The sequence below is a fragment of the Phasianus colchicus genome, chromosome 17 (assembly GCF_987193195.1).
Source record: "Phasianus colchicus chromosome 17, bPhaCol1.hap1.1, whole genome shotgun sequence".
NCBI classification, from domain to species: Eukaryota; Metazoa; Chordata; class Aves; order Galliformes; family Phasianidae; genus Phasianus; species Phasianus colchicus.
Window position 1 is genome coordinate 766,727 of NC_143452.1, and position 21,198 is coordinate 787,924.

The window sequence follows — 21,198 nt, forward strand, 5'->3', positions numbered from 1 at the left end:
CTGATTATGAAATTGCCAACACTTACCTCAGAGCTCAGTGGTCTTGAGGAACCATCATTATGCAGGTGCACTTGGAATGGTATGCATTTGAATTCTACTTTTTCATTTGTTTTTAAAAGCTTCTTTTATTTCAACCAGCTTCAGATGTTCTTTGTTAATAAATGCAGGAGACTAACACAATCGAGGCAGCTAACATCTTAAATGTATAACTACTAATTTGCGAATCAGGCAGATTCAGTGAAGCACATAGCCTCTGGATTGCAAGGTGCTCTCTGAGTTGGTCACACCACAGCTCAGTTCCTTCCTATTCATGCCCTTTTAATGCTTTGGTGAGGAGTCTCTGCTTTGAAAGTATTTTTAAGGACCTGTATTTCACAGTAGTGACTGAGAAATGCACAATCCTTGTTTATGCCTGAGGACTTTGCAGCCTAGCTGCCATGTGGTTCTTGTTTTTATAAACCACAGCCCATTTGTCCAAAAGGAATCCTGACCTAAAGCTGCCTTGTAGCAAGGAGCTGATGGTTTTAGCATGCCCTTGGTGGAAGTCTGTGTTGCTTTCTTGGTGGAAGTGCAGCAGCTCGGTTCTTGCATATGAATATGCAAATCTGGGAATTTGATTATCCAGCTGCTGAGCTGGGGCTCCAGAACTGACCCACCTGTGCAGGTGGCTTTCCTTTACCAGGGAGAATGCTGGCTGCTCTCAGTGGAGAAAAACATCCCTGAGTAACTTAGGTCTTTGTGATGCTGAGGGAACAGTGCAATAGCAAGCAGCTTCTGCTATGTGTGAGTTGCCAAATTAAGTAAATGATCTCAAACAAGAGCTACATTTGCTCCTCTCCGTCCCCAAACTTGCTCATCCTTTTAGTCTGCTGCTTTTTTTTCCTTCTTACTTCAGCTGAAAGCATTAATTTCCCATGATGATTACATAGCCTGCTACTACTTAGTCACTCTTTGCTACTGGCATCTGTTTGCAGCCATCGGGAGAATCACTGTATACATGAAATGCTCTAATAAATGTCACCTGGATAACCTGCTGTGCAGCTTCTGTATCTTCTGGTCTTTGAAGTTTTGCAGAATATTGGGAAGCTGAGATTCCTTTAAGAGTTTGAATTTTAGTAAATATCTTAGCCAGCAACTCTTTGGGTTTTTAAGTCTCTTGTGCTGCAGGCTCGACTACTGTGCTTTCAAGAGACAGAAGCATCTGTAGTGGAAGTGGTACCCAATGCTCACATCCACACTTTAAGAAGCAGGATAAACCAAGCGTTGCCCCTGTATAACCTATGCTGTCCATTCAGGCCTGAGCACGCTTGCTCTGTGCTCTTGATTTCTTGCAGGGCTGGTGACTGAATGACTGCTGGGAGCCTGTGCTGCCACAGGGCTGCAATGTGGAGAAAAAGCTGAGCTGGGCTGTGAGAGCTGTGGCTGTCAGCGTGCAGTTCCATAAGCAGACTGCATCCTTGTGCGATCCTGTGATGATGCAGAGGAGGCTGTGCTGCTTACAGGCTCTGGGAGGCTCACTTGCTTTGTCCCTATAGGAACATGGCTTTGGCTCTCGACTAGAAGCAGTGGTTCCTGGCAGGAAGGAACACGAGGAAAGTTTTCCCTGTCCTAAGCTCATTCTGAGTAGAGGAGCAAATGCATTCTGGCGTGGCGCTGGCAGAAGAGTTTCTTGTGGTCTCTCTTCTGGGCTGTCAGACCCCAGCTACAACAGCTGTTGTCGGGGTGGCATAGCTCTGCAGGGATTACGACTGGGCACACGGCACAGCGTTTATTTGTGGGTTTGGTCCAGCAAGGGAGCTCAGCTGATGTCACTTTCTTAAACAGAGCCTGGGATGGCCCTAAAGCAAGTGGTCTCTGTTAAGGCTGGAGCGCAGCGCTGAGGTTTCAGGCTCTCTGTGTGCCTCACGGAGGTGCACCTGCATTCCCCCAGCCTGATTTCATAGAACAGAATCATAGAATCACAAGGTTGGAAACGACCCGCAAGATCATCTAGTCCAACCACCTTCCCATTCCTATTAGTACGACAAGTTACTAAACCATTTCATAACTCCTCATCCAGGCGCCTCTTGAACACTGCCAGGGACGGTGACTCCACCACCTCCCTGGGCAGCCACTCCAGTGCCTGACCACCCTCTGAGAGAAAGTTTCTCCTAATGTCCAACCTAAACCTCCTCTGGTACAACTTCTGGCCATTTCCTTGGGTCCTACTATTTGCCTGGGAGAAGAGGCCAGACCCTTTTTCATCACAACCTCCCTTCAGGAAGTTGTAAAGTGCCATGAGGTCTCCCCTAAGCCTCCTCTTCTCCAGACTGAACAATCCCAGCTCCCTCAGCTGCTCCTCTTAAGAGTTGTGCTCCAGACCCCTCACCAGTTTCGTTGCCCTTCTCTGGACACGCTCCAGGCCTCAATGTCTTTCTTGTAGTGAGGGGCCCAGAACTGAACACAGCACTCGAGGTGCGGCCTCACCAGAGCTGAGTACAGGGGATGATCACCTCCCTGCTCCTGCTGGCCGCACCATTTCTAATGCAGGCCAGGATGCCGTTGGCCCTCTTGGCCACCTGGGCACACTGCTGGCTCATGTTCAGCCGAGCATCAACCGACACCCCCAGGTCCCTTTCCTTTCCACACTCATCCAGCATTCAGCCCAAGCTGGTTGTTGTGGCCAAAGTGCAGGACCCGGCACTTGGCCTTGTTGAACCTCATTCCATTCACCCCAGCCCAGCGATCCAGCTTATCCAGATCCCTCTGCAGGGCCTCCCTACCCTCAGGCAGATCCACACCACCTCCCAGCTTGGTGTCATCTGCAAACTTACTCAGGGTACACTCAATCCCTTCATCTAAGTCGTCAATAAAGATATTAAACAGGATGGGCCCCAGCACCGACCCCTGGGGGACACCACTTGTAACGGGTCTCAGCTGGACTTCACTCCATTGACCACCACCCGCTGAGCACGGCCCTCCACCCAGTTCCTTATCCAACGGAGGGTAAAACTGCCCAGGCCACGGGCAGCCGGTTTCCGCAGAAGGATTCTGTGAGACAACGGCTTTGCTGAAGTCTCGCACGGGCCGCGCTCGCAGCCCGCTGGGGTTCATCTGCGGAGCCTTGGCGAGGTGCCGCCGGCAGGGAAGGGACCCCTCCTGCGGGCGGAAGGCCACAGAGACGCGAAAACGGAGCGGGCCGAGGCCGGCTCGCAGACGCGTTCCCGCGGGCGGGCGGTGACCGGTTACCAGCCGGCAGCGCCCACGGGCCGCTCGGGCCGCTGGCGGGCGCGAGCAGAACGGCGCGGAGCCGCGCACCGCCGGCGCCGCAGAGCGAGCCGAGCGCCGGGCCGCGGGCCGACGGCGTGCGGCTCCCGCCCCGTCCCGGGAGCGGCTCCGCCCCGGCGGAGGCTGCGGCGCGGCCCGGCCCCTTCCGGCGGCGCGGGGCGACGGGGCGGGATGGCGGCGCCCGAGGCGGAGGCGGCGGGGGGTCGGCAGCGCGCGCTGGGCGCCTACTCGCCCGTGGACTACATGAGCATCACCAGCTTCCCCCGGCTGCCCGAGGAGGAGGCGGGCGGCGCGGCCGAGGGCGGCCTCCGCGCCCGGAAGGAGGAGGACGCGTTCCTGGGCGAGCAGGACACGGGTGAGGGGCGGCGGCCCGGCCCCGGCCCCGCATGCTCCCGGCCCCGCCGCGCCCGCGTCCCGGGACCCCCGCGCTGGAGGGCGGCCCGCTCCACCCGCCCGTCCGTCCGCGGTCACCCCGGCGGCCGCCCCCTCCCTCCCCCGCTCCGCCCCATGGCGGCGTCGGGCAGCGCTGCCCCACGGCCGCCCTTCGGAGCCGCCGCGTGTCGTCCCCTCGTCCCGCGGGGCTCCGTCACACCGCGGCTCGGTGTCATTCATCCTCCGCTCGTTTCCACGTTCCACATGCCCACCGCAGACGGGCTGGAGCTGCCCTGACAGCCCGTGCCAGCAGCAGGCGCGAGGGTTTTGCAACGAGCCGGCGCTCCTCCTTGCCGGATGCATGGCTTTAATAAAGTCAGGTGTTCTTTTTATGCTTGTGAAAACCTTTTGTCTTTTTTTTTTTTTTTTTTTTAATTTATTACTTTCTTGTAAGTAGTCAGAGTCCTGTTTTTTTCTCCTCCATTTCATGTTTCTGCAAGCAATGGAATCCATCACTGCATGAGGTCCCCAAAGGCCCCACCACGAGGTGGTTTCCACAGCCCCGAGTTCTTCCTTGTGTGCACCCCGGGCCGCAGTTCACTGCCACGGGGCTGCGCTGTCCCCTGGGCCTGCTCCCAACCCAATGGCTCACAGGAAGGTTTGACTATGAGGACTGGTGCCTGCTCACAAATGGACACACAGCCCAAGTGCACGCTGCTCCTGGGCTGCTGTGTCGCCTGCAGATGGACCTTAGCCCTGCTCACACTTTGTGGCCTCACTGTGAACACTGAGTGCAGTTTCCATCGTCTGTTGCCATCCCATTCCCCGCAGCACCCTTTGCCTTTGGACGTGGTGAGGCGAAGTTTGGCAGGGGTGATGCCAAATCTCTCCTTTTGCATGGGGGGCACGAGCGAGCAGAGATCTGTGTGGGGGTCCCGTTGGTTGTGTGTCTCCACCAGATCCCCAGTGCCACCTGGAAGAGCTGCATGCATCTCCTGTGCTGCCACGTGGAGCCTCACACTCATCTGATGTTGTGTGTGTGTCTTGCAAAAACCATCCATGCTTCTTCATATCACATCATCTGCCAGGCTCCTGGGGCAGGGAATCCAGACCTTTGGGTTCTGCAGCACAGAAGGCGTTGCTAACAGGTGTCCCTGTAGTGCTGGTGGGTACAGGGATAACCACCTCGGAGGACTGAGGTGTCCCTTACTGCAGTGTGTACCTGCAAGCAGCTCCAGCCTCTGCTGTCCCCACCACAGCATATCCAGAACTGAGTTGGGCCTGTGTCCCCATATGCTGGTCTCCACATAAAACCAGGTCTGCTTCACGGCTTCTCTGAGAGTCAGGTGGGGTCTGAGGGCCAAGGAGGGTGAATGTTGGTGCTGGTGTGTTCTGTGACTGGACCAACCCCCTGCACCGAATCATGGCAATGCTGTCCCAGCATAGCACTGTGGCCATGCAAGATGAGCAATTGCCCAAGGCCCTGTGGGACATCTGTGACACCCCTCAACGGGGTGTCCCCACCACCCCCAGGAACGCCACTGCATGCTGCAGCCCTGCCTGCTTGGACCTGCTCACCTGGGAGCTCCTGGCTTGGAGCGGTACGGTGCCTTGTGGGGATGGGAATGCTGTGATGCCCAGGGTGCTGAGCCAGCCTACCCCTCAGAGCCGATGTGAGCCGAGAGCCAAGGCATGTCTCAGACCTTTTGATCATCCTGAGCTTTGCTTGCTGCCCAGCAAAACTCTTTCCCATTGCGTTCACCACCATGAGGCTGAGCATTCAGCACCCTGCTGGATCTCAGTGAGCCTCGTCAGCCAGAGGAAGGGAAAGACTCACACACAGCCTTGCCTGCAGCCAGGGACCTGCAGAGGTCGCATTTGCAGGCTTGCTCTTTTCTGCCCCCACTTCATCAAGAGTCAGTGAATGTGTTTCCTGTGCCTCAATCTGTTTTGCTGAGGTGCTGAAGTACAGCACCTCATATGGCTGCTGCCTTTCTAAGTTGGAATGTTCAGTTCTGCTGCATTTCTGAGACCTGTTTGCAAGTCAGTGCTGTGTTAGAACCCATCCAAACAGGGCAGTAATCATGGGTCCGCCCCTAAAGAATGATGAGTGGGGAAAAATTCAGTTTTTTTCCCCCTCTTAATCTCCAGGAAAGTAATCTTGGGATAGCTTGAGCTAAAGGAAGGGAACAATAAAAAAAAACCCAGAGCGACATCTGAGCCAGAAAGTCTATTGAGAGCTCATACCAATAGGGAAAGTAATAGCCCTGCTGGATGTGGCATGGTGTAATACTAGTGCCAGGTAAACTGTGCAACAGGAGCCCCGTGTTGCTCAATTGCTAATTCTTATTGTCTCCTTGCTGCCCACAAAGACCCAGACTCCTTCCTGAAGTCTGCACGCCTCCAGCGCCTGCCCTCGTCCTCCTCGGAGATGGGCAGCCAGGATGCATCCCCGCTGCGAGAGACCAGCAAGGACCCCTTCTCTGGAGACTGCAGCTGCCGGCAGGACGGGCTGACCGTCATCATCACTGCCTGCCTCACCTTCGCCACAGGGGTCACGGTGGCCTTAATCATGCAGATCTACTTTGGAGACCCTCAGGTAAGACAAAGCAGTGGCTTTGCAGCATGCTGTGGGTTTTGGCTTGGGACATGCACGTTCCCTCACCTCCCTTCTTGCCAGCAGATTGGCCCTAGCAGTGTCAGTGAGACTCCGGTGCTGAATATGCAACCCTACCCGCAACCGCCTGAAAGCTTTCCCATGTTGCTGCTGTCAGGGCTGAGCTCTCGCATGGCACAGGCATCTGTGCCCAATGGAGCTGGGGATCCTAGGGGCAGCAGGCAGCCCTGCTGCTGTGTGCCCAGCGGTGTCCAAGCTGGGTGTGAATGCCTTTTGAGAGCAGTTCTCTGAGCAGCGGAGGCACCTCTCCCACAACTCCACCTGCAGAGTTTTAGGGATCCTTATGTGAGAGCCTTTCTCTGGCAGGCTCCGTCCAGGGGAATTGCTGAGATGAGAACCACACCTCCTGCTGCCCCCTCATGTGGGGTGGTGCAAAGCAAATGCAGTGTGGTCATGGGGTCACACCGTCTCCTGGAGAAATGTGCTGCAGAACATTTCCCGCTGCAGCCTGAATGAGAATGGCCACGAGGCACCCTGTGGTCACGGCCACCATCCCACGTCCCACACAGCAGGGCGGATCTGGCTGCACATTCAGGAATGGGAGAGCTTTGCTCTTTTCAGTTTCTTGCACTCTTAATGGCATTCAGATTGCAGCTCCACGCAGGCAGAGAGGTGGGCAAACCTCTTTCCATTGGCAGCTCTTCCAGCGTGGAGCCGTGGTGACGGACGCTGCCCGCTGCACAGCACTGGGTGTCGAGGTGCTCGGCAAGCAGGGCTCCTCGGTGGACGCGGCCATCGCATCAGTGCTCTGCGCAGGAGTGGTGAACCCCCACACCTCAGGCATCGGCGGGTAGGTGCCAGCTGCTCCCGTGTGTCCTCCCAACAGGGTCTGGCCCCACAGAGAGGGACAGAGATCCCTGTATCTACAGTAGCAGCAGCCAGGACAGTTCCAGACATGGGCTGGAGAGGGCTGGGAAGCGCTTGGGTGCAGCTGAGCCCCTGTGCAGGGTGCCAGGAGCTGGCAGCACTCAGGCCTTGGCCCGGTGCCTGCAGATATCCAGCACTTCTCTGGGTAGGCTCTGCTCCTCGCCAGCTGGAGCCCAACCTCTAGCCCAGCTGGCCCCATTTCCCCTTTGCTCCCGATGTCCCTGACCTATGAGAGGTGCAGGACATTGCACAAACCCACTCCACAGCACCTCCAGGCTGGGCAGGACATTGCAAGTAAACCCCCTCTTTTGTTGCAAACCAGCCAGGATTAGAAAGAAAATCCCATGCAGTCCAACCTGGTGGTGGAACAGGGCCAGCAGCCCTCTGGCCATGCTGGCAGGCACTGATCGGCTTCATCCCCGATGAGGATCTGCTCTTTGCGTGGGCTTCACAGCAGTGGTGGCAGTGGGGACAGCCGATGCCATGACTGACCCCGTTCTGACCACAGGGGTGGGGTGATGCTGGTCCATGACATCCGGAAGAACCAGAGCCAGGTGATCGACTTCCGTGAGGTGGCTCCATTGGGCATCCCGCCGGGTGGCGATCTGCTGAAGGACACCAAGGTGAGGAGTCCTCCAGCAGGACCGGGTGGGCTGGGGCCCTCTCGTTGGTCTCTCAGTGTGAAAGAGGCCCAGGGAAGTGACAGGAGGCCACCATGGAGGCCCTGTGAGCATGGGGAGCCAAGGGAAGCCCTTCTGCATCACCTCCAGAAGACCTGGAGCCTGCAGGGCATGGGGAGCAGAGAGGCTGGTTGGGGCAGGGGCAGGGAGCGAGGCAACTTCTGGCAGCGGTGATCTGGGATGTGCCATAAGGGAACAAGGTCCCCTGTCATTCAGATGGGTTATTTCTCCTGACCAAATTGGATTGACGCTGGGATTGAAGTTTCCTCATGTCCTTCCAAAGACTTGTTTCCTAATTTAGTGTCCTGCCACAGACCTTTTCCACTTTCCTTAAAGACCAAACACTTTCTATGTGAGCATTACTCGCAGCTCCTCGACTTGAAGCCAGGGGCCCTGCATTTCACTCTTCTTTTCACCTTTCCCTTTCTACAGCCAGGTTTGCTCGTGGGGGTGCCAGGCACACTACAAGGCATGCACCGGGCACACCAGCTGCACGGCAGGTAAGAACCCACCCTGCACACACTGTACCCCAGGCTCCCTCACAGCCCCTCTCCATCGGAGCATGCTCTCAGCTGCCAGTCAAAACCATCAGCTAACAGGTGCTCAGAGGCTCATGCTGAAAAGCACACCCAAGTTTTGGTGCTTTATTTAACAAAAGAATTCGGCTAGGTCAGGTTTTCAGCACAGTGAAATTCTTTCACGTGCTTACCAAGAAGATGGACAATTAATGTTTTCAGAAACATGTGAATAACATTTTTGTGCATTTTCATGCATTCTCAGCTGGACCCTGAGAAATGTAGTCATGCTTGATGCTCTGCTAGAGCAGTGAGAGAAGGAGTATGAATAACTTGCTCATGGATGTGACATTTTGCTCCATTTCCCTGTCTTTGCACTGATGTTTTCCTTTGGGGTACATCATGAAACCTGCTTGAAAGAGACAACCCACTAAAAGCACTAAAAGCCCTGTGCTTGTTTTGGCCACTGCTAGCCCTGAGCCCAGCTTGCTGAGAGCTTGTCTGCCCCACCAATCCACATGAGCACATGTCTCCTTGGCTGCCCTCCTTTTTCAGGCTCCCCTGGTCACAGCTGCTGGGCCTCGTGGCTGCCGTCGCTCAGGACGGATTTAACATCACGCACGACTTGGGTGAGCACATGCTGTGGAGCTGAGGTGGCACACAGCACAAAGGAGCCCACCGTGAGGGTGGCTTCTTGCAGGGCTTGGTCCAGGTTAGGTGGTTGTGCGTGGGAAATCAGAGTGCCTTGGGGCTGGGAACGGGTGGTGGCGGGAGCAAGACAAAGCAGGGGTCTGCAAGAGGTGTGTAGTGACAGCAAACCTGGAGCCCTTTGTCAGGGCAGTGAGCAGGTGGCAGGGTTTCTTTGGATTTCCTTCCCAGCTGCAGCGGGGTATGATCCATCCCTTGCATTCTGGTTCTCTGGTTTGGAAACAGGGCAAGAGACAGCAGCAAGTTCCTAGGTCCCCTGCACATTCATGCATCCTGGGGTTTCTGGATGTCCCTCCTCTGCCCCTCTCCTTCTCTCCCACAGCCAAAGCTGTGAGTGAGCTTAAAGACCTGAACTACTCCAACAAGTTTCGGGAGACCTTCCTTCCGGATGGCCAGCCTTTGTTGCCTGGCATGTTTGTGAGGCGCCTGGACCTCGCAGCTGTCTTGGAGCTAGTGGGAGCAGAAGGGACTTCAGCCTTCTACAGTGGAAACTTGAGCCAGGAGATCATCTCTGAGGTGAGCCCCGTCTGCTAGCTACACCTGTTGCTAGTAGTGCTCTCAAAATATAGCAATGGCAAACAAAGCAAAAAACAACCCAACCTGCTCTGGCCACAGTGACAGCTACACAGATTTTCACTAGCGTGCTAAGAGCCCGTTCGTGTAGTCAGTGCCGGAAACCTGCTTCTGTACCTCGGTAGCTGCAGTCAGGGTGGCTGTTGGCACCATTTTTCCTGGCTACCATTGTTCACGTGATGCTCCTTCAGTGTATTTTTAGTAGTCTGGGATGGGTTTGTTCAGCTCAATCCTTAGATAGGAGCTGTGTGTTAGGAAACCTTCTCCGCTGGTTCACATGAATGAGGACTAGGAAGAGTCCCAGGCTGGTGGTGCAGGGAACCCCAGCTCTGGGACTGCAGCACAAAGAGCCCAGCAAGCTCTGGGATCAGGTGATCTATTCCAGATTTAGTTACAGAGCAAAGTGCTGGCTTCCCACATCAGCTTCACAGTGTTTATTGTTTCAGTGAAGGGAGGGGTGGAAAATCACCCAAGCACACCCCTTTGTTTCAATCCTGAGGTGGGAATGCACAGGCACAGAGTAGTGCTCTCCAGGGAATGCTCTGAACGTGCTAACACCTGTACCATGACTAAGAGCGTTACTTGTGCCAGGAGACTTTAAGGCCAGCAGAGTGCTGTTATGATGGCCCTAACTCATCTCCATCGTAATTCAAGCACTGAGGACCTGCAGTGGAGGGAATTACCCACCTTTACTGCATACATGAAAATTACCAACCCAGAGAAAAAGACCAAGGGTACAGCAATCCCCCCTTATCACCTGCTATAATTAAAAATAGGGTGGAAATCGGGAGCTAAAGCTCTCTCTTGGTGGAGATCTGCTGCACCCACTGTCCTTCCTGGCATTATTCAGACACTTCATAACCTTTAGTGTATTCATCCTTGCCACCCAGAGAAGGCTGTAAGGCAGTGCTCATCCCCTCCTGGTGGGTAGGCAGAACTTCTGCAGGTTGCCATGGGTTCGGTGGGCTTTTGAAGATGAGCTGCAGAGCTTTCCAGTGCTGGTGAATGGTGAGCCAAGCCACCAAGGCCATGAAAGTACACATTTTCAGGGCATCCTGTAGAACGTGGCTCAGGGGTCTCATGTTAGTTGCTTAATAACACAGTGATTGCTCACCCAGGCCAGCAGGAGCCTCAACCCAGCTTTCTCATCGTGCACTGCCTTGCTCTCCTACTCAGGTCCAAAACTACGGAGGAGTCTTGGAGGAGGAAGACTTCAGCAATTACAGTGTTACAGTGGAGAATCCTGTCCACACGACATACCGAGGTAAATACTGCTGCCTGACCCACTGTCATGCACTTCACCTGATAGGAGGTGACAGTGTAACAGCATCTGCAGAAAAGCCCTCCAGGTAGTTTCCTGCAGTTACCTACTGCAATTGATGCACCAGAGGTGGTTCAGGAGGTTTCTTCTCTTCACAGGTCATCTTGTTTTGAGTCCCCCCCCTCCACATGCAGGTCCTGCTCTGATCACAGCACTGAATATCCTCGAGGGCTTTAATATCACAAATCTAGCATCCAGGGGGAATATCTTGCACTGGATTGCAGAGGTAAGAGGAAGGTTAGCATTTGGCTGACTTTGTTGTGCTGCTAGAGAATGATTCATTTATTCCTTAGTTGTAGAAAAATGTTTGTAGGTGATTCCCAGAGGAGAATGAGCAAATAGGCTGCTAAGGCGTAAATCTGAGCTGTGCTGCTCCCTCAGGTAGGTGCAGATGCTGGAGCCCCCTGCTCAGCTGAACTCTATCCATCTTAAGCAGAGCCTTTTCGGAAGACCAGACCGTGGCTTTTGCCCACTTCCTGTATGTGAGAATGACCCTACAGCATCTAATGGTATCCCACTGATTTCTTCCACCTTTTATGCTACAGAGCTTTTGTAGAGGACACCTTGCACAGCACAGGAAAGTTACTGCCTTAGCAAAAATACAGCAACTGGGGGTGTTACATGCTGATAAACTATGAAGAGGCTGAGAAGGATGACTCAGAAAAGTTATTTTGAGTACTCTCCAGGGAACTTTAAATGAATCTGTTTGTTCTGCATTTACACCTGACAAAGAGTTTCACTCACTAGTTATCATGTCACAGGTGAGGAACAGCAGCCTCCAGATAAAGGGCATTCACTTCAGGACACACCTGATTTCTCAGGATTGCAAAGCTGATCACATTGCTGAGATGCTAAGTCATCCCTGGGACAGCAATGACCAGTATGTCTTTAACCAAAGCCCATGGGTTAGACATATGCTCTGCTTGTTTCAAGGAAGCTCTTCAGTGGCCACCAAGCTGCTTGTACATCCTACCTATGTGTCAACGGTTTACGGGCTGGTTCGGCCCAGTTCCGTGACCAGCGGGGCGGAGGGATCCGCAGATCCGCACCTCCAGAAAAAGGGAACAGGGGACCCCAAAATAATTAAAAACAGCGGCAACAATCTGAGTAGAAACAAACTAATTTACTAAATATATTATCGGAATGCAAGATAACACACTCTAATACAAATATAATTAAATTTGAAGCTAATAAATCAAATATAATGAGAGAGAATGTCCGAAAGGTGGGTAGGCCTCACCACAACGCGGAGAGCTGAGGTGAGATGCGCAGTCCAGTTGAGCAGCAGGGAGAAAAATGGGAGGAGAGCCGACGAAGAGCAGGCTAAGAAGAGTGCATCAGGTGACCTTGCCAGGAGTTGTATCTCGAGACTCTCTGTGACCGCAAAGTCCCCTGGGGAATGTAGTTGTTCTTCTCTTCCAGGCAGGTACCCAGAGCTTGAGCACCAACAGTTAAAATCCCACTGCCCCACATGATGTTATGATGTGGAATACCGAAAACCAAAAATCACAAAACCATGACACTATGCTATGGTGGTCATGGTTTCATGGAAACACCACCTTGTCCAGAAGTTAATCATGCTCTGAATTGTACATCAGAAGATAAAGTATGGCATTTGAAGACTGGTTGTTGATGAGCAGTGCACATCAAAATGGAAATGAGCTCTTTTGAAACTTGAATGAAAATGGCATGACCTGAAAACTGACAGTGTTGTGCCATCCCGGAGGAAACAAGCCCAGAACCCATTTTCCCACTGGGATTTGGTGTTGTGGTGATCACTTAGGAACAGAAAGAAAGAAAGAAAGTAGCATGCTGGCAATCCTGTCTGCCAGCCGGCAATACTGCTGACCCATAGCTGGGCTAAGCCAACTGGAAAACACTGCCTGGAAGGTGGAATGTAGACAAATACTACTTGATACACTTGCCTCTCCCTTCATTCAGTTTGCCATGAAAATCTGACCCCCTTTGAGCCCCATGCCCATGTGTGGCAGCCCTTTTCACTGGGGTAGACATTTGAGTTCATAGGCTTTGGACAACATGGTGACAGAGCAGGTACCTCCTGTTTGGAGTATCAGAAGTGATATTTTCAGTACCACCTAAATGATGTCCTGTGTCTCCTTTGTGTGTTCAATTTAGACATTAAAAATCGCTCTGAGTCTAGCTAGCAACTTGGGAGACCCGTCCGATGATGCATCCATCGTTCATGCTGCAGAAGGCATGTTGAGGTAGGTCTGAGGCTGATGGGCACGTTGGTGGTTGCAGTGTGTGTGGTTTGGGTATCATTCCTGGATTTCCTCTTTCCTGCACACAAGGAAACCTGAGTTTTTTCTATTTCTTTTTTACTGAGGAAAGCTCCGTCCTCATGCTCACTCTCCCATGAGGATCACAGCTGATACCACAGGGCTGTGGAGATGAAACATAGGATGTCCTCACACAGAGGTCCTGCTTAGTCTTGAGGGTTCCTCCCGCTTTCTGATCTCCCTGTTTTCCATCTCAGGGGGTCAAACAAGCTGCCTTTGCAGCACACCCAGTGGCGTAGGAATGGCCAGGCCTGGGACTGCAGCCCAGCCTCCTGCAGAGCCAGTTTTAACCACAGCTGGTGGACAGAGCTGGATCTGTCTCTCCCTCCTCTGCACACAGGGAACCAGCAGTCAGTCAGTGGTGACACCTCTCATCTCCTGGTTCATGTCCATGGGTAGAGCTTGGGAGGTTGGTGGCTGTGGGCAGAGCCATCTCATCTCCTGCTGGCTGAGCGGGGTGGTTCCTGCCTGCAGTGCCAGGCTCCACAGGAAAGCAATCCTGTGGCTGTGTAAATGAACCCCTCACCAAGAGACCAAGAGATATTTGGCCTCCTGCGCTCATCGCTTTCTTTTTTCCTTCCCTTCCTCACCGCTGAAGTAAATCAGAAGCTGATTCCCTGCGCCAGCTGATAAATGAGTCCCAGCCCTTCTTATCGGATCTCCGCCTGCCTCACTTCTCTGTGCAGAGCGGACCTGCTGCCAGCCAGGTTCTTGTCATGGGGCCCGATGACTTCATTGTTGCAGTTGTAAGGTAAAGGATTTACTCCTCTTCACAACGTCAAAGGATGGGAGCGGGGAGAAGAAAGCAGGTTCAGCAGGGCAGGACAGAGCCAGACCCGGAGTGCTGTCAGGTGGAGCAGGAGCTTCGCTCCCACACAACCCAGCCCAGAGCTGCGGTGTCCAACATGCTGCACTGGCCCACGGTCTTCCTCCAGAAACCCCGAAGGGGAGAGACTGCACTTTTTTAGGCAAGATTTGTAGTCACGTGAGACGTTTTGTGTGGATCCTTACAGTAAGAATGGCATTCCCAAAGTCGCTGGAGCGTGGGACTGCTCCAACAGCCCTGCAGCAGGAGGAGTGGAGAAGCTGGGGTGGAGCTGAGAAGGCTGTGGGGTGCTGCTCCACACTGTGCAGCCCTACCAGCGCTACCCATGGCTCTCACGTGTCTTGATTGGCCTGGCTCTGCTCCTAGAGAGGTTACAGATGAGTTCAGCAGAGTGGAGGCAGACCCACCACCTGGGGGGAATCTTTGAATGCAAGGAGGGATTGATCCCCTGTCACCCACATGGTTACAGTGCCTGTTCCTAAATACATGGAGACTTCCACTGTGCACATCGTAAAAAACCATGGCAGACTCTCTGTCAAGCCAAGATGGGACAGAAAATTGCATCATTAAAGGCCTCATTGTGTAGACTGTGAAAAATTTTATGAGATTTCTTCTCATCTCTTTTCAGTTCTTTGAATCGTCCATTTGGTAGTGGAATAATGACACCCTCTGGAGTGCTCCTGAACAGCCAGATGTTGGACTTCTCCTGGCAAAACAAAACAACAAACCACTCCATTCCCAGGCCGGTAATGAACAGCACAACAAATTATTTATTTGAGCTGCCTGCACTATTCTGATTAATTGCAATCCCATCTCCACAGTGGTGAGGTTGTTAATAGCTTAGAGAGAGCTGTCTATAGAAAGGTCCTATCTTTTCACTATATGAACTGCTGAAATAGAGTAAGCAGGAGGCTACATGTGCATCAGTTATCACTATAATTTGGTCTTGTCAAACAGCACAGCACAGCTGTGCGTCACAGGTAGCTATTTTTCCTGTAGCACAGATGTGCTTTAGAGCAATTGTCCTCTGGGGACTTGAATTAATAACTAATTATGAATTATTGCTCTGCAGATTTTAAGGAAATAAATGGTAGAAGAAAAATCTTCAGGTCTTTGAAAGAAACAATTACAGATCGGTACTGGTAGCATCTAGAACTGCCTTGTTGATTCTTCTTGCCATGTATTGAAAAATTGTCCCAGTTTTCTGTGTTGGTACACTAGGAATGGATAAATGGCTCTGTATATCTTCTGTAAAAAAAGTTTTGAGAGCATGAAACAGGCTGGGTCCTGTTAATTTCAAAGAGCATGACGACAACAGTGACAATAACAGCCTTATAAAACTGCACAGGTGCAATTGCTGGCTCCCCTGGAAGGAGAAAGAAGTTAACAAGCACAACTCCTTGCTGAATGTTTTTGGTACATCTTTCCTGCAGCAAAATCTCATTCAGCCTCGGAAACGGCCACTGTCTTTCTTGTTGCCCACCATTGTGAGGCCATCGGAGGGGATGTGCGGGACGTACCTGAGTCTGGGAGCAAACAGTGGGGACAAAGCCTTGAGCGGCATCGTTCAGGTCAGTGCCGTGCCCGGGTGCCCACCTCCTCATGGAGCTGCAGGGTCCCCTCTTGCAGCATAAACTGTGCATCCTGATGTTCTAGACTGTGTGCCTCTGGTAGCTCTTTTTACCTTTTGAAAAATGCATTTTGGTGTGTCCAGACTAAATTCTACCCTGCTCAGCATTCACTACATACTGGGGAGCTCCTCATCATTTATAATTTGTAACTGAGTGAAGCATGTGCCAGTAGCTTCATTATTTGAGCAACAGTACCATATTATTAAAAATAAATTTGGTTCCTGTCTTCCTTATCTAAGAAGGCATCATTCAGGGCAAAATTAAAGCCAACCATTGCTTCCTTATGCTTTGTTAGAAGTCACATGCTGATATTTTGGCATAAAGAAATACATTTTTAGATATTATGTCATGTTCCAGACTAACAACTCTCCTAATTTAGCAAGAACTGTGTGACAAATTGCCCATGTGAGCCTGAAATGTACCATTTTTCCAACAACAATATACAGGCTGTATTTCAAGGTTCTCTTCACATTGTGAAAGCCCACATTAGTTCATGCAGTTTGGCAAAAAGTTCACGTTATTCTTTGCCTGTCGTATTTGCAGATGTTGGAGCTACAAGTAAGGAGGATGCTCAGGAAATTCACTTTTCCTGTTCTCTTTACATTTTTATTATTTGGGGTCTTTTATTCTCATGCAGGTCTTGGTAAATGTATTAGCATTCAACAAGAATCTGAGTGAAAGTTTGTCTCTTGGTCGTCTTCACCCGCAGCTTCAGTCCAACACCTTGCAGGTTGACAGTGAGTATGGGCAGAGGGCGGTGCAGCCTGTGAGTCCGGCGTGTGTAGGAGAGTGGCAGCACTTCCTTGGGATCCTGCCACAGAAATGTGACAGCCCAGTGCAGAGCTTACCAAGCTGTAGGATCCTTGGTGGTTCAGAGGTTTGGGGGCAGACAGAAAGTGGCAGCCTTGCTTCTTGAAAGCTTGGAGACCGTGCTGAGCCATGCTGTCGTCTGGGGAGTGCTCCCTCACCTCCCCACCACCACCTGTCCAAATTCTTTTAGGTGCTCCTCTGTCCCAGCCCACCTCCTAGCAGCAGCATTGTCCTTTCCTGAAAACCTGTCAGCTGATATATTATATCACTGTGGATATCCAAATAAAAAACCACTGCAATCATATCTTCACCCAAACAGATCCCAAAAGCTAGGAAATATTCACACACATTATTACTACTCCCATAAATACTTTTTGTTCACTTTCCATTCTTGAATCCCAGCAGATGGGGAGCAGGCAAGGCGCAGGACAAGGCTGTGATCTTACAGTGCTGGAAATTCAGCATCAGTCTGAGGCAGTGGAAACCGCACTGTCAGCTCTTGTCCTTGTTACTGCAAGCCTTAGTCTATTTGGTGTTTTTCACGAAGATCCATATCTTACCAGAGTGAACATAAGAGAATTTTGGTTCTCATTATACACACAAAAAATAGGAAACTTTCTAGGCCTTCCTATTCAGGAGGAAAATGTAAAAATGGCTGTGAAGTGTGTTCCACTAGCTTGAAAACTAAAATGTAATTAAAACAAATCCAGAACTTCAAAAAGCCCTGATTTGTAGATTTGGGTGTTCAATATCAACAAGACTGTGTTAAGATACATCTACAATGCTTAAATCACTGTGGTGTTTCTGTGTGTCTGCTGGATTTGTCCATCTGCTTCCCCTGCTCTGTATCCTCAGGCACTCCTATTTATATGGAAATTAAAAAACACCAAATAAACAAAATAAGAGCAGAAGAGCAAACAGCCCAAGGTTTATCACATTCTAATTGACAAAGTTTGTCATTTGCCAGCCTGTGTTGTTTTAAGTTGCTTTGCATCTTATTTTGATGAATGGCTGTTAATACTGTCATTTGTATCAGAACTCTTCAGAGCAAGGGCTGCCCTTTGTTCGGTAAACAGAGTAACTAGGATGGGTGCCAGCAATGTCTTTTTCCCTTTTCAAAGAGGACAGTTTTCCACGTATTTAAATGATATCCTGGATCTTCTCCTTTCCTCCCCTGCACAGATCATTGCCCAGCTCTGAGCAGCCTTTGCTGCTGAGGGTGTGCTTGGCAGGGCAGTGAAGGCTGGACCTCCTCAGCCTCCTCACCTGATCCGGGACACCTCCTCAAGAGGCCACAGGCAGTTTCATACACTCTGAAGATCCCAACAGGGTTAAGACAGACCTTTGCATCAAAGGCAGCAGTGGTTTCAGTTACAAACCCCTCTTTTAAAATCCCTACAGGTGAATTTCCTGAAGAAGACATTGAATGTCTTGTAGCCAGGGGCCATGAAGTGGATAAAGTCAAAGTGCTCTCCCTGGTCCATGGGGCCAGGAGAACCAACAGTTTCATCATCGGCCTGAAGGACCCCAGGAGCGTGGATGCTGCTGGAGCCACAATACTGTAGCACCTCTCAGACAACTTATTCACTGAACAAGGCTTTAGACAGATCAACCCAAGTGATGTGCATGTTCTGAAATGGTCCCCTCCTGCTCCCCAGCGTGGGATCACTGCATACACACACATACATCTACACTGCTGAGCAAACGTCCTGCGTTCCCTACCCTGGATGACACAGGAGGCGTTAACGGTGCCATTATAACATCTGATTTTTTTTTTTCTTTTAAAATAATTTGAATTGCAAGCAGCTCAGTCACTGTTATAGGATCACAGGGAGTTTTCTTTTGGCACCATCTTATCATTCATTTCAGTCTTTTCAAAAGTCCAGCTCTAGCCAAGTACATAATTTTAGTGAGCAGCAACATTAGCAAAGGAAACAGTGACTGTAAAAAACAGCTGCTGATAACACTGTAATCTTCATCTTCTTTTCTTTCCCAATTTCATTATTTGCCTCTTGTGTAAGTCAGCAATTAATGCATCCTAATGTAATGTTTGTAGGTGTCTGTAGCTGGAATATCAGGGCATCCTTTAATGTCGTGTATGGGCCAGCTGGTTTTTACCAGCGTGCAGCTTCCTGTGTTAGATCCTTTTCTCACATCCCTACAAACCTGGAATTTTTGGAGTATTTTGAATCACTTCTTTGTGCAGACTCATTGGAGTCCAACTTTGAACCAGTCTGCCTCTTCACTGGCAAATGAGGACCCCAAATTCACTGCTTTTGTTCCCAAAAGAAGCTGTCCCACCATGCATTTTGTAACAGAAACAATTTCAACTTTTTCGACTTTTAACAACTGGTGGACCCCCCCAATAATTTTCTCACAGTTTTCTGGCTTCCTCTGCAGAGATTTTAAGCTTAGTGATAATGGGCTTATTTTTCTTAGATACTTTTTGGAGATATCTTCAAAGTACTCTGCAGGCTTGTAAGAATCCATGGAGCACAGACTGAAAACTGCATGGAAACAGTTGAGGTAGATTCAGGGCTTTCCTTACACTGCCTTATGTCAGCCTGCTGTGAAAGCCTAAGTTGTATAATCCCTACAGAGAGGCTTAGGTTTTTCTGCATGCTAAATTTGCGGCTGTACTTCAGCTCTGGTGGCTCTATTGGAAAAGCTGTGGAGAGAGAAAGGGTCCAATGCAAAGCAAAGACCATTGAGATAATTTTCTGTCTGTAACAAGGAATACAGAATATAAGAATACCTCTGCATTTCTTGTCTGAAAGAGAATGGAGAAAATACCACATCTCTTTGCTGCACCATTTAATTCCATCTGCCCTGGAATGTTTCCTTCTATTTTTTTTAACTAACAAGTTAGAGAGAAACCCTTGGCTGTAAAAAATTCTGGAATCAGATACATTTCCACAGCAATGATTTCCTTCACATTGCAAATATGTCAATGGCTGCTGCACGTATTCCACATGTGTGTCTGCCTATGGCTGCCTTGGCATGCCCCTTGGTGACACAGCTGCCCCAGCCTTCCTTCCAGGGGAGTCCCACAGACACTGGTCCACATGTAAGTGCTGTGCCCACACAGACTGGCACAGGGTGCAGGGAGCAGGCAGGGTGCTTGGAGGTGGTCAGGAAACTATCAGAGAGAATTGGATTAATTGTTCCTGACACCTACTGGCTGAGTGTCCCAAAGCATCTTACAGTCTTGCACATTTTGCTGTGGGAGGAGTGCTTTTCTGCTTTGCTGAAAGGCAGCCAGCTAAAGGCAGCCACTGGCAGACATCAAAGCCAATAGTTCTTTCTGTTAGGAGACACAGAATTATAGAATGGCCTGAGTTGAAAAGGACCACAGTGCTCATCTAGTTCCAACCCCCTGCTGTGTGCAGGTCGCCAACCACCAGACCAGGCTGCCCAGAGCCACATCCAGCCTGGCCTTGAATGCCTGCAGGGATGGGGCATCCCTCTGACCACATCAGTGGCCTCAGCCAAGAGATGGGAAAATTATGGTGTTACCTTTGGGAAGTTGTGTCCTCTGTCACCAAACTGCCCCTAAGGTGAGAGCAGTCTTTCGTCACCAGAAGGACCTCGGCTCATTTATTTTTCTGTCACAGGCACTAGAAATGGCACTGCCCAAAGCTGGAGCATTCATAAAACATATGGTGTCCTGGAGCTGGCCTCCCCAGGTCAGACAGCAAGGAGAGCATATGTTTGCGTGCACTGAATCACAGGTGAAAATTTGGGAGTTTCTGGTAAAGGACAGCAGTGATCTGTGCCTCAGACATGGCATGGTATGAGCACAGCTCAAAGCGATCAGATAACTGATGCTACAATACTTAGCATGGAATACTGCAGAACACTTTGAAAGAACATTCCTTTTTATTCCTTCAATTCTTTTCACAAAGTCACTTCTGATGCCAAAAACTGCATTCATTTGTGAGCTGAAGACTCTGGTTTTGAACTGAAATGGGCTTATATATCCCAAGGTGTGATTTCAGAGCAATTATTCAGAACCTTAAAATAAAGCACGTTCCTAAGTGCCCTGCTGTCTCTCTGGCTTATGTTACAAAAAATACTGTTTAGTAGTGGAAGATACTTTGAATTATTCACCATTTCCTCTGTTTAAAAATGGCATCAGTGTCACACAGCCATATTCAGTACTGAAACCTTTAATCAGCTAATTGGTCCCGTGTCTCTGGTACTGCAAGTCAATCTGTTGTGATGAGACCTAATGAACTTAGTTTGTGGCACCAATAAACACCTGATGTTTCCATATGTATGGCTGAGACAGACTGTGAAATAAAGGGCCATATTTTGGAGATGTGTGGGCACAGTATCTGCATTGATTTCAAGCCAGCTATTGCAGACATCTAACTACTCTGAAGCAGAATTCTCCCAAAACTTATACATCCAAGTGTCTGAGGTGCTCAGAACACAAAGTATGAATTATAGGATGGCTGAGAAAAACAGTAAGGAAGATAAGAATAAAAATAACAAAAAATAATAAGAATAAAAAATAAGATATGCCTTTGTCAAATATAACTACTGTGGTCTTGAAAGCCATCTGTTTGTATCTGTCCCCATTTGTTTTGCTCTCCACTAACATGCACAGTTTTTATACATTGGGATAAGCTGAAAACAGGGCCTGGAA

General features: G+C 50.4%; 1 protein-coding gene across 2 annotated transcripts; it reads left to right on the forward strand.

The window, feature by feature from the left end:
• The first annotated feature begins 3,411 nt into the window (after nt 1-3,411).
• Nucleotides 3,412-21,046, forward strand: GGT7 (gamma-glutamyltransferase 7). 2 transcript variants are annotated; one of them, XM_031605686.2, is made up of 15 exons: nt 3,412-3,622; nt 6,012-6,238; nt 6,955-7,106; nt 7,692-7,806; nt 8,296-8,363; nt 8,934-9,007; nt 9,409-9,602; nt 10,836-10,923; nt 11,079-11,206; nt 13,117-13,205; nt 13,879-14,031; nt 14,735-14,852; nt 15,540-15,677; nt 16,375-16,474; nt 17,949-21,046. In XM_031605686.2, exons 1-15 carry the CDS (start codon nt 3,439-3,441, stop codon nt 18,110-18,112), a joined length of 1,992 nt encoding a protein of 663 aa, XP_031461546.2. In that variant the 5' UTR covers nt 3,412-3,438; the 3' UTR covers nt 18,113-21,046. The 2 variants fall into 2 exon arrangements, with proteins under 2 accessions (XP_031461546.2, XP_090008164.1); XM_090152038.1 differs by lacking the exon at nt 17,949-21,046 and having other exon boundaries at nt 16,375-17,162.
• The last annotated feature ends 152 nt before the right edge of the window (nt 21,047-21,198 follow it).